We start from the raw sequence: 13,000 nt of genomic DNA, 5'->3' as shown, positions 1-13,000 counted from the left end.
TCCACGTCCCTCTATCCCTCCCTCCCCGTCCCTCCCTCCTCTCTCTTCTTGCAGCTGCAGAATGGAGACCGGGTCAAGCTAGAGCCTCTATCCGTTTCCTTGGTCCGCTCCGTGGCATCCGTCAGCTCACAGCTCTCGGTTGCCACAGTAACCGCGGTGAAATCCGGCATGGGTGACCACTTGGGGAAATCTACGGCCGTCCCCTACAACCCCCCTGCCCCCACCACTACCACCCTGGACAGAGGAGGGGTGAGGTGTGTGTCTTTATATTATAACAGCTCTAAACTGTATCAAATAATTCAGCCTTCACTACTATTGATAGTGTATTGTTGCAAAATTGAATAAACCTCTGTCGCACGCTCTCTCTCTCTCTCTCTCTCAGGTACTTCAGCCTGACCCAAGGTGGAGACTCCTCCAGTGTCCCTGAACCAGATGTGTACTCCCCTGGCCTTTCCCTGTCAGAGCAGCAGCAGGCTCACAGCAGAGCAGACAGAGGAAGGGCTCCCGGAGCCGGTCGCTCGTTCACTGGCTACAGAGAGGAAGAGGAGGAGGAGGATGTATCGGGAGGAGGGACCAGAGAGGAGAGGGAGAGCCGTAGTGGTCGTGGAGGCAGGGAGAGCAGAGACAGCAGGCAGCAGCGGTATCAGCCCACAGCCCCAGAGCAACAGCCCCAGAGCACCACAGCCCCAGAGCCCCAGCTACCTCAGGCTCAGCAGCGGCACGCCAGCGGTAGCCACGAAAGGGGTGAGTTACAGGTGGAGCCTAGACGGTGAGAGACAGAGACGGTGAGAGACAGAGACGGTGAGAGACAGAGACGGTGAGAGACAGAGACGGTGAGAGACAGAGACAGCAGAAGCAGCAGCAGAAGCACTTCCCTGCAAAATGAGGTAGCACAGGAACTACCTGAGAAAGACACAGAGCTCGGAGACGCACAGGAACTACCTGAGAAAGACACAGAGCTCGGAGACGCACAGGAACTACCTGAGAAAGACACAGAGCTCGGAGACGCACAGGAACTACCTGAGAAAGACACGGAGCTCGGAGACGCACAGGAACTACCTGAGAAAGACACGGAGCTCGGAGACGCACAGGAACTACCTGAGAAAGACACAGAGCTCGGAGACGCACAGGAACTACCTGAGAAAGACACGGAGCTCGGAGACGCACAGGAACTACCTGAGAAAGACACGGAGCTCGGAGACGCTCGGAGACGCTCGGAGACGCTCGGAGACGCTCGGAGACGCTCGGAGACGCTCGGAGCTGCAGCTCGGAGACGCTCGGAGCTGCAGCTCGGAGACGCTCGGAGCTGCAGCTCGGAGACGCTCGGAGCTGCAGCTCGGAGACGCTCGGAGCTGCAGCTCGGAGACGCTCGGAGCTGCAGCTCGGAGACGCTCGGAGCTGCAGCTCGGAGACACACAGATGCTTCTGTGTCCATCACATCACAGAAGACATGGCTGAAGACAAGGCTTCAATACTGATTCTAATGAGCATTTTATTTTGATTTTTTTTTACATACGTTTGCCCTCGCGGCTTCCTACGTTTGCAAAAGGACTGCCACTGTTACTGATGGGCTGTTTGTGATTGGGATTCCAAATGAAAATCAAATAAATGATTTTAGGCTTTGGCCATGCTGGTAGATCAATGCAGACACTGTAATAGGGTTGACCCGTCTCTGTCTGTATACATTGTTTAAAAGAGGTCCAGGATCGTATTTTATTTACACTCCTTTCTGGAGAGAGGGGGGGAGGTGGAGAGACCCTCCATGCAGACAAACCACTGTACATAATAGACAGTAGCTGAGGTGTGAATTTGAATGTGTGTGTGTGTGTGTGTGCTTCTCTCTCTCTGTATGAGATGAGTATTGATTTCACTATGGATTTATTACAATGCATTGTGTGTGTGTTGCTTTCTTCATGTCTACACAGACGCGGATCACACCAGTGTGTCATTGAGAACTGCCACAACAGTGGTGTCGTCCAGGAGTGTCTCTCACAGCGCCAGTGTCCAGCAGCAGCAGGTTCAGTCTTTCACCCAGCTTCCCCAGACTCTGCCCAAACCTTACACCCAACAACCCCCACAAACTCAACTCCAGCCCCATCCCCAGCCTTACGCTCATCCACCTCAGCCCCATCCCCAGCCTTACGCTCATCCACCTCAGCTCCATCCCCAGCCTTACGCTCATCCACCTCAGCTCCATCCCCAGCCTTACTCTCATCCACCTCAGCCCCATCCCCAGCCTTACTCTCATCCAACCCAGCCCCATCCCCAGCCTTACGCTCATCCACCTCAGCTCCATCCCCAGCCTTACGCTCATCCACCTCAACCCCATCCCTTCACCCAGGCACTTTCAGCCCAGCCCAAGCCCCAGGAAAGGGAGAGACGATTCACCCAGCCATTACCCAAGCCCTACTCTCAGATAACCCCTCATACTCAACCCAAAGCCCAGTCCTTCTCCCAGCCTCCTCCGCCCACTCCCCAGACCCTACCCGAGCCCACGTCCTTCCCCCAGCCTCCTCCGCCCCCTCCCCAGACCACTCCCCAGACCCTACCCGAGCCCACGTCCTTCCCCCAGTCCCTGGTCAAGTCCAAGTCCCTGCCTCTGGACAGCAGTGAAGTCTTCGCAGGACACAGTGTGTCCGACCTCCTCTCCCCCGCCGAGACAGAGCTCTCAGAGATGTCCGCCAAGCAGATGTCCATCAAGGAAAGGTGAATATGTGGGGGTAACTGGTTATATAAGGGCTACGTAGTACCACAGTAATACCCATAATACTCTTTTAGCACCTTTTTTTTCTATTTAGAACCTAATAGGGTTCTTCAGCTGTCCCTATAGGAGAACCCTTTGAAAAACCCTTTTGGGATCCATTTAGAACCCTTTCCACAGAGGGTTCTACCTGGAACCAAAAAGTGTTCTCCTATGGGGACAGCCGAAGATCCCTTTTGGAAAAGTTTTCTAAGAGTTTATAGTACCACAGTCATAATACCTGTAACTGGTTATATAACGGCTATATAAGCTGTGGATTTACAGGCTTCTGTTAGCTAATGTTTGCAAACTTTTTGATTCACCCTGCTGTCTTTGTGAAAAGCTTGATGATCTAAAGAATATGAGACCAGAGTGAGGCAGTGTTGAATGAGTTTCTGTGTTCTTGTGAAATATGTTTCTGCCTCTTGTAGCTTTTGAGGTGAAGGGGATTTATTTCTGGCCACTGCGTTTTCCTGAACTGAGACTAGCCTCTCTTGTTCTCTCTCTCGCTCTCTCTCCAAATGTCTCCCAGGCTGGCCCTGTTGAAGAAGAGTGGTGACGAGGACTGGAGGAACAGGATGAATAAGAAAAAGGAAGTGGTGACGGTTTCTGTGACTGAGAGACACTCCACAGTACAGGGATGGGAGGCAGCACAGACCTACAAGAAGGTGAGACTTCACATTATCTAATGGTGGGGCTAGGCCACTGGGGCGGGGCTAGGCCACTGGGGCGGGGCTAGGCCACTGGGGCGGGGCTAGGCCACTGGGGCGGGGCTAGGCCACTGGGGCGGGGCTAGGCCACTGGGGCGGCGCTAGGCCACTGGGGCGGGGCTAGGCCACTGGGGCGGGGCTAGGCCACTGGGGCGGGGCTAGGCGCCAGTCTCCCTGGGTAGGGGAGGGGGGGTATGGTGCCAGTCTCCCTGGGGAGGGGAGGGGGGGGGGGGGGGTATGGTGCCAGTCTCCCTGGGGAGGGGAGGGGAGGGGGGGGTATGGTGCCAGTCTCCCTGGGGAGGGGAGACAGGGTATAGTGCCAGTCTCCCTGGGGAGGGGAGGCAGGGGTATGGTGCCAGTCTCCCTGGGGAGGGGAGGCAGGGGTATGGTGCCAGTCTCCCTGGGGAATTATCTGTCTGGGGTCTTTGGAGAAATCCCTTGTCTATTTCAGACCATGATGAGATCCAGTCTAAATGTCACACTGCTGGAAGATTGAGTTTCTCTTGAACTAGCACTAGTGCTTCACCAAGAGCTTGTTTTACAATATGTGTTGCTACAGAATCGCATGTGATTATATCTATTTAATGTACAGTATTATATTGAATAACGCAAAGGTCTTGTTTAAATGACTATTAATCCTTTGATTTAAAGGGGCAATCCTCAGTTGTAACAATAACGCGTTACCCCCTCACTGTTTCGGTAAAAAAGGGATGGGGCTGGAGAGAAGTAACCACTCTCAAATTCATATATGGACACTGTTGTGTTTCCCATGTCTTCAGGAGGAAAGGATGGTTATTGATGGTTTTGCTGCTGTCACTGTGTCTGAACAGCTGTGGGTAAGACCTGACGAAGGTGCTGTGCCAAGGCCCATGTGCCAACGGTGGTCCACTGAGCTCTGTGTGAAACCTGCTGCTTTCATTCCACTGAGCTCTGTGTGAAACCTGCTACTTCTTTCATTCTCATGTGTTCTGTTGTTCACTGCCGTTCAGTGCTGCTGTGGTCGAGGGTTGCAACGTTTCGATAATTTCCCCAAATTTTTCAGGTTTTCCAGAAATCCCGGTTGGAGGATTCCCGGATGTAATGCTTATTCCCTCTTGATTCTGGGAATATTCCCACCGCGATTTCTAGGAAACATTTGGTGGGAAATGAAAGTAAATGTACAACCCTAGTTCTGTTTACTGCTGTTCAGTGTTGCTTTTGGTCTGACGCTAACCTATTGTATCTCTGGTGGTTCGGAATGCTGCTGAGGCACTTTTGCTTGATTTGAAGTCCGTATAGCTAAGCTATTGTGTTTAGAGATAAGATGTGATGCTGCCAGTCACCGGCTTTTTACTCTGCTCAAAACGGTTGCTTTTTGTACCGCACACTGGTGACGGAGAGCAACGTGATTCATCAAAAGCAAAGAATATTACTGTAAGTGACTGAACAAAATGGTAACCACCGACTTGTCTAGGGGCCTGTTTTATGTGCTGAATTGAATGGCATTGGATACAGCAGCGTTAACCATTGTCCAGTTAACGATTACTTCACATTCAAGCACCGCTGGAAATGTTCATGATTAAACATTTAACACTTCCATGCCAGTGGTGGCTGGTGCCAGAGGACGGGCTCATAATAATGGCAGAAACCGAATGACTGGAGTGGTGTCAAACACATGGTTCCCATGAGTTTGATACTGCTCCATTCCAGACATTACAATAAACTGTCCTCCCCTCACCAGCCTCCACTGTTGCATGCCGTTGCATTTCATGTGAGGGGCTCAGGTGATGCTGTAGATGTTGTCTCCCTTTCTTTAAAGGGGAAAAGACATTGTGAACCAGCTAAAGATTTGACTGGGGAACCGTCCCTCTGTCTGCTTCAGCCCTGGACCCCCCATCATGACTTCAGACTTGATTTATCCAAAATAATCTCTGTGAGTTGTCTTCCATCAGTGTGTTCTCTCTGCTCCTGGTCTCAGTCACATCTTGTGAATGATCATTTCTGGTTGTGAATGTTATGGTAACTCTCCTCTAGCCTGGCTACCTAAACTCCTTGCTCCGGCCAAACGCTACGCCACGGATGTTAGTTTCTTCTCCGCAATGGGTCTGGATCTGAGTACCTCCCCGACGATTTCTAGAATGGAAATCCATTCTAGACCATCTGATTGGTGCCAGAAACTGATGGGTTGGGCCAGAGCCAGAACACACGTGGGTAAAGTGGCGTTTTGAAAATTCGTCTTTGATACTCTGATTGGTTGGAGATGATCCAATCACTGATTACTTTGTTTTGTACAACACTCGTCATTTGACATCACCACAAACTACTTCATTGATAGCAGCTTCAGACTGAAGGATGTAGCGAACAATAGAACAGCGGAGGAATTCTGTTTGAGTCATCAGGCCATCTCCTCGGCATCCTTTCACTATCATTCCTCTGTATCTCTGCCTGACTGTCATTTTCTTCCTTATTTTCCCCATCAGTGGTGGCTGGAGGACGAGCTCATAGTAATGGTTGGAATGGAATGAAAACCGTGTGTTTGATACATTCCATTCCAGCCATTACTATTGGTATGAGCCTGTCCTCTGATTTAAAGTGACAACAGACACCATTGATCCACATCTCTTCTTCTCTTATGCACTTATCCAATCACCTCTGTCCTAATAAATGTCTTATCCAATCACCTCTGTCCTTAGGAACCTGTCTTATTCAATCACCTCTGTCCTAATAAATGTCTTATCCAATCACCTCTGTCCTTGGGAACCTGTCTTATCCAATCGCCTCTGTCCTTAGGAACCTGTCTTATCCAATCGCCTCTGTCCTTGGGAACCTGTCTTATCCAATCACCTCTGTCCTTAGGAACCTGTCTTTTCCTCCACATATTCTCCTCCCATCTCTCTTGGCCATAAGTGCCAAGTTATTGACCCTCGCAGTCAGGTAAGAACACGCACCTGACCTGCCATGCATGTTTCACTCTTCTGCCTGGTACTTGGGCTGTGTCTTAAATGGCACCCTATTCCCTATGTAGTGCACTACCTTTGTCAAGGGTCCTGGTCTAAAGTAGTGCACTATAAAGTGAATAGGGTGCCATTTAGAAAGCAAAATTGGTCTTTCATTATCCCGTCATGCCTGTCACTGATAAGGACTGGTTAAACGTGTGTCTTGTGTACACATGATCACCTCTCGAACACCTCCCCCTATTCCTACTCATCCTATTCCTCGATCACCTCTTTCTGCCCTACCCCTTGGTTTTAGTGTGAATGAGAAGTATTGGTCAGAATGAATACTTATTCTACAAAGACGAAGCTACTCTACTGTGTTGCTTTCATTTCCAAGGGTTTTTTGTGGTTTTGATCAAGTGGAACAGGCCATTTGGGAGACGACAACAGTAGCCTGTTACAGATAGTCCTTGCTGTACAGCATCTGAACCTAATGTGTGTCGGGTGTGTTCAGAGGATGGGACGGGAAATAATGTGTGTACTGTAATAGTATCTCACAGTAAGAGACTGTTATAACAGTATATGTAATAGTATTTGTAACGGTGTGTAATAGTATTTGTAACAGTGTGTAATAGTATTTGTAACAGTGTGTAATAGTATTTGTAACAGTGTGTAATAGTATTTGTAACAGTGTGTAATAGTATTTGTAACAGTGTGTAATAGTATTTGTAACAGTGTGTAATAGTATTTGTAATAGTATTTGTAATAGTATTTGTAATAGTATTTGTAACAGTGTGTAATAGTATTTGTAACAGTATATGTAATAGTATTTGTAACATTTGTAACAGTGTGTAATAGTATTTGTAACAGTATATGTAATAGTATTTGTAACATTTGTAACAGTGTGTAATAGTATTTGTAACAGTGTGTAATAGTATTTGTAATAGTATTTGTAATAGTATTTGTAACAGTGTGTAATAGTATTTGTAACAGTGTGTAATAGTATTTGTAACAGTATTTGTAACATATGTAACAGTATTTGTAACATATGTAACAGTATTTGTAACAGTGTGTATATCAGTATACAGTATTAGTCAAAAGTTTGGACATACCTACTCATTCAAGGGTTTTCATTTATTTATTTTACTATTTTCTACGTTGTAGAATAATAGTGAAGACATCAAAACTATGAAATAACACATGGCATCATGTAGTAACCCAAAAAAAGTGTTAAACAAATCAAAATATATTTTATATTTGAGTAGCCACACTTTGCCTTGATGCTTTGCACACGCTTGGCATTCTCTCAACCAGCTTCATGGGGTAGTCATCTGGAATGCATTTTAATTAACAGGTGTGCCTTGTTAATTTGTAATTTCTTTCCTTCTTAATGCGTTTGAGCCAATCAGTTGTGTTGTGACAAGGTAGGGGTGGTACACAGAAGATAGCCTTATTTGGTAAAAGTCAATTTTATGGCAAGAACAGTTCAAATAAGCAAAGAGAAACGACAGCCCATCATTACTTTAAGAAACGAAGGTCAGTCAATACGGAAAATTTCAAGAACTTTGAAAGTTTCTTCAAGTGCACTCGCAAAAACCATCAAGCGCTATAATGAAACTGGCTTTCATGAAGACCGCCACAGGAAAGGAAGAACCAAAGTTCCAGAGGATAAATTCATTAGAGTTAACTGCACCTCAGATTTCAGCCCAAATAAAGGCTTCAGAGTTCAAGTAACAGATACATCTCAACATCAACTGTTCAGAGGAGACTGTGTGAATCAGGCCTTCATGGTTGAATTGCTGCAAAGAAACCACTACTGAAGGGCACCAATAAGAAGGACTTGCTTGGGCCAAGAAACACGAACAATGGGCAATGGAAATCTGTCCTTTTGGTCTGGAGTCCAAATTTGAGATTTTTGGTTCCAACCGCCTTGTCTTTATGAGACGCAGAGTAGGTGAATGGATGATCTATGCATGTGTGGTTCCCACTGTGAAGCGTGGTGGTGGTGTGGGGGTGCTTTACTGGTTACACGTGTAGGATTTTTTTTACAATTCAAGGCACACTTAACCAGCATGGCTACCACAGCATTCTGCAGCGATACGCCATCCCATCTGGTTTGCCCTTAGTCCCACTCATTTGTTTTTCAACAGCACAATGACCCAACACCCCTCCAGGCTGTGTAAGGGCTATTTGGCCAAGAAGGAGAGTGATGGATTGCTGCATCAAATGACCTCCACAATCACCCGACCTCAACCCAATTGAGACGTTTTGGGATGAGTTGGACTGCAGAGTGAAGGAAAAGCAGAAAACAAGTGCTTAGCATATGTGGGAACTCCTTCAACACTGTTGGAAAAGCATTCCAGGTGATGCTGGTTGAGTGAATGCCAAGGGTGTGCAAAGCTGCCATCAAGGCAAAGGTTGGCTACTTTGAAGAATCTAAAATATATTTAGATTTGTTAAACACTTTTTTTGGTTATAACATGATTCCATATGTGTTATTTCATAGTTTTTATGTCTTCACTATTCTACAATGTAGAAAATAGTAAAAATGAATAAAAACCCTTGAATGACTAGGTGTGTCAACTTTTGACTGGTACTATATGTAACAGTGTATGTAACTCTGTAACAGTTGTCGTGTCTTTGGCTATGCCGGATTAAGTGATATGATATGCTATTCTATAAAATAATTTCTCCGTAATTAATATTACCTGATTGAGCTAATCATGTAAATGTAATTAACTAGAGAGTCGGGCACCACAAAATAATATTTATAGAGCTGTTATCTTCCGAATAAACTCTTAAAGACCTAGTAATATTTGACATCAATAGCAGTCAATATTAATCGTCATCTTAATTCAGTCTCATCTGAAAGTTGTAAATTTAGTTATCCGCACGAACCCTGGCTAACAAGTTGAATCAGCAATACAAAATGTGGTTTTAATTATTTATTTACTAAATACCTAACTAATCACACAGAATTACACATACACATATTTAAATCATAACTTGATTACAAATTACGTCATAAAGGAAAACGTCCCTAGTGGGCGGAACAGATATGACAGCTGGTTACACAAAAGAAAAGGGGCTGGGTTTGAGTGAAAGAGCGTGAAGACTGAGGAACAAAGGGCGACGCTGTGCTATCATAAATGCAGTATCTTATGCATTCTAAATTACCGCCCATTTGGAAAAGGAAAATGCAATAAATACAGTGGGGCAAAAAAGTATTTAGTCAGCCACCAATTGTGCAAGTTCTCCCACTTAAAAAGATGAGAGGCCTGTAATTTTCATCATAGGTACACTTCAACTATGACAGACAAAATGAGAAAAAAAAATCCAGAAAATCACATTGTAGGATTTTTTTAAATGAATTTATTTGCAAATTATGGTGGAAAATAAGTATTTGGTCACCTACAAAAAAGCAAGATTTCTGACTCACAGACCTGTAACTTCTTCTTTAAGAGGCTCCTCTGTCCTCCTCTCGTTACCTGTATTAATGACACCTGTTTGAACTTGTTATCAGTATAAAAGACACCTGTCCACAACCTCAAACAGTCACTCTCCAAACTACACTATGGCCAAGACCAAAGAGCTGTCAAAGGACACCAGAAACAAAATTGTAGACCTGCACCAGGCTGGGAAGACTGAATCTACAATAGGTAAGCAGCTTGGTTTGAAGAAATCAACTGTGGGAGCAATTATTAGGAAATGGAAGACATACAAGACCACTGATATATTCTCCCTCGATCTGGGGCTCCACGCAAGATCTCACCCCGTGGGGTCAAAATGATCACAAGAACGGTGAGCAAAAATCCCAGAACCACACGGGGGACCTAGTGAATAACCTGCCGAGAGCTGGGACCAAAGTAACAAAGCCTACCATCAGTAACACACTACACCGCCAGGGACTCAAATCCTGCAGTGCCAGACGTGTCCCCCTGCTTAAGCCAGTACATGTCCAGGCCCGTCTGAAGTTTGCTAGAGAGCATTTGGATGATCCAGAAGAAGATTGGGATAATGTCATATGGTCAGATGAAACCAAAATATATATTTTTGGTAAAAACTCAACTCGTCGTGTTTGGAGGACAAAGAATGCTGAGTTGCATCCAAAGAACACCATACCTACTGTGAAGCATGGGGGTGGAAACATCATGCTTTGGGGCTGTTTTTCTGCAAAGGGACCAGGACGACTGATCCGTGTAAAGGAAAGAATGAATGGGGCCATGTATCGTGAGATTTTGAGTGAAAACCTCCTTCCATCAGCAAGGGCATTGAAGATGAAACGTGGCTGGGTCTTTCATCATGACAATGATCCCAAACACACCGCCCGGGCCTAGCCAGTCTCCAGATCTCAACCCCATAGAAAATCTTTGAAGGGAGTTGAACGTCTGTGTTGCCCAACACATCACTGCTCTAGAGGAGATCTGCATGGAGGAATGGGCCAAAATACCAGCAACAGTGTGTGAAAACCTTGTGAAGACTTACAGAAAACGTTTGACCTCTGTCATTGCCAACAAAGGGTATATAACAAAGTATTGAGAAACTTTTGTTATTGACCAAATATTTATTTTCCACCATAATTTGCAAATAAATGCATTAAAAATCGTACAATGTGATTTTCTGCATTTTTTTCCCCTCATTTTGTCTGTCATAGTTGAAGTGTACCTATGATGAAAATTACAGGCCTCTCTCGTCTTTTTAAGTGGGAGAACTTGCACAATTGGTGGTTGACTAATTACTTTTTTGCCCCACTGTATTTACTCTGAGCTGCGCTTCGGTAGGTTGGTGGTAGATGGAAGGCCGTGTTGCCCAACCGAGTCCTTTGTCCCTTGAATGTCTCTGGTGGTAAATTGAATACGTTGTAGTAACGTCGTTGTGTGGTAGACAGGATACTCTGTCTGTTCCTTCCTAACCCTCGTTTGCAGCGGCTGTTGCTAACTCAACGGCTAGGAGGTATCACTTCTGTAGTGAATAAGAGTTCAAAGTTCATACAATTCGCAACCAAAGCTCACGCTGATGTTGGCTTCGTTCTGTAGTTATTATCTGAACCATTCTGACATTGGACTGTCGTCCTCACGTCCTTGGAACAGGAGGTTATATTGTCGTCAAGGGCTTATAGGAAGGGAGAGGAGGGCGTGTTTGAAAAGTTTTATAGCCCATGGCCCTTCACAGGGGGCGGCCACTGATTCAGCAATGCCCTATCTTATGAAAACCCAAATCTCACATTTTAGAAGCTAAAATCGCATTTCATCCCATCACGAATAATTTAATATTCAAACATTGAAATTGAACAACAATTCCATGTGAATCCGATAACTACAATATGCAGACTTTCCACTGTAGAGTTTGTCATCCTGTCATTGATGAGAATGTCTCAGATGACAACCGAACTGACATCATATTCATTAAGTACCACCGCATATGTTCAATTGTTCAGATTACCAGGGGAAAGAGGTATTTATGACTGTCATAAACCTACCCCCAGGCCAACGTCATGACACAGTATATGTAACAGGATGTGTAACTCTGTAACAGGATGTGTAACAATATACTTAACAGTGTACGTAACAGGAAATGTGTAACAGTGTACACTACCGTTCAAAGGTTTGGGGTCACTTAGCTTTTCTTTCAAGAACAAGGACATTTCTATTTTTTTGTCCGTTAAAATAACATCAAGTTGATCAGAAATACAGTGTAGACATTTAATGTTGTAAATGACTATTGTAGCTGGAAACGTCTGATTTTTAATGGAATATCTACATAGGCGTACAGAGGCCCATTATCAGCAACCATCACTCCTGTGTTCCAATGGCACGTTGTGTTAGCTAATCCAAGTTTCTACTTTTAAAAGGCTAATGGATCATTAGAAAACCCTATTGCAATTAGTGTAGCACAGCTGAAGTGCTGATTTAAAGATGCAATAAAACTGGCTTTCTTTACTAGTTGAGTATCTGGAGCACCAGCATTTGTGGGTTTGATTACGGGTTCAAAATGGCCAGAAACAAAGTACTTCTGATACTCATCATTCTATTCTTGTTCTGAGAAATAAAGGCTATTCCATGCGAGAAATTGCCAAGAAACTGAAGATCTCGTACAATGCTGTGTACTACTCAATTCACCGAACAGCGCAGTCTGTCTCTAACCAGAATAGAAAGAGGAGTGGGAGGCCCCGGTGCACAACTGAGCAAGAGGACAAGTACATTCGAGTGTCTAGTTTGAGAAACAGATGCCTCACAAGTCCTCAACTGGCAGCTTCATTAAATAGTACCTGCAAAACACCAGTCTCAACATCAACAGTGAAGAGGCGACTCCGAGATGCTGGCCTTCTAGGCAGAGTTGCAAAGAATAAGCCATATCTCAGACTGGAAAACAAGGACATTTCTAAGTGACCCCAAACGGTAGTGTATGTAACTGTGTGTAACAGTATATGTAACAGTGTATATAACTGTGTGTGTTCAGGGGATGGGAAAGGAGATGGAGATCCAGGCTCAGATGTCCATAGAGGAGAGGAAGCAGATCTCTTCAAGGGACGAGGCCTGGGAGTCGACAGGAAAGGGCGTGGCCAACAACTCTACCCAGTACACTGCGACCGAACACATGGTCAAGAAAGGTTAGAACACGGATGGTCCATTTGT

General features: G+C 45.3%; 1 protein-coding gene across 1 annotated transcript in view; it reads left to right on the top strand.

Annotated features, from left to right (window-relative positions):
• The window catches only part of LOC139386873 (supervillin-like), an 80,422-nt gene that overhangs the window by 33,072 nt on the left and 34,350 nt on the right, over positions 1 to 13,000 (top strand). Inside the window, exons 13-19 of the mRNA XM_071132733.1 lie at positions 55 to 254; positions 383 to 744; positions 1,926 to 2,706; positions 3,273 to 3,408; positions 5,249 to 5,362; positions 6,286 to 6,363; positions 12,825 to 12,975. Of these exons, the coding sequence (XP_070988834.1) occupies positions 55 to 254; positions 383 to 744; positions 1,926 to 2,706; positions 3,273 to 3,408; positions 5,249 to 5,362; positions 6,286 to 6,363; positions 12,825 to 12,975 (1,822 nt within the window). The remainder of the gene's footprint in view (positions 1 to 54; positions 255 to 382; positions 745 to 1,925; positions 2,707 to 3,272; positions 3,409 to 5,248; positions 5,363 to 6,285; positions 6,364 to 12,824; positions 12,976 to 13,000) is intronic.

The sequence above is a fragment of the Oncorhynchus clarkii genome, chromosome 28, assembly GCF_045791955.1.
Source record: "Oncorhynchus clarkii lewisi isolate Uvic-CL-2024 chromosome 28, UVic_Ocla_1.0, whole genome shotgun sequence".
Lineage (NCBI taxonomy): Eukaryota > Metazoa > Chordata > Actinopteri > Salmoniformes > Salmonidae > Oncorhynchus > Oncorhynchus clarkii.
This window is presented reverse-complemented; position numbering and strand designations above follow the sequence as displayed.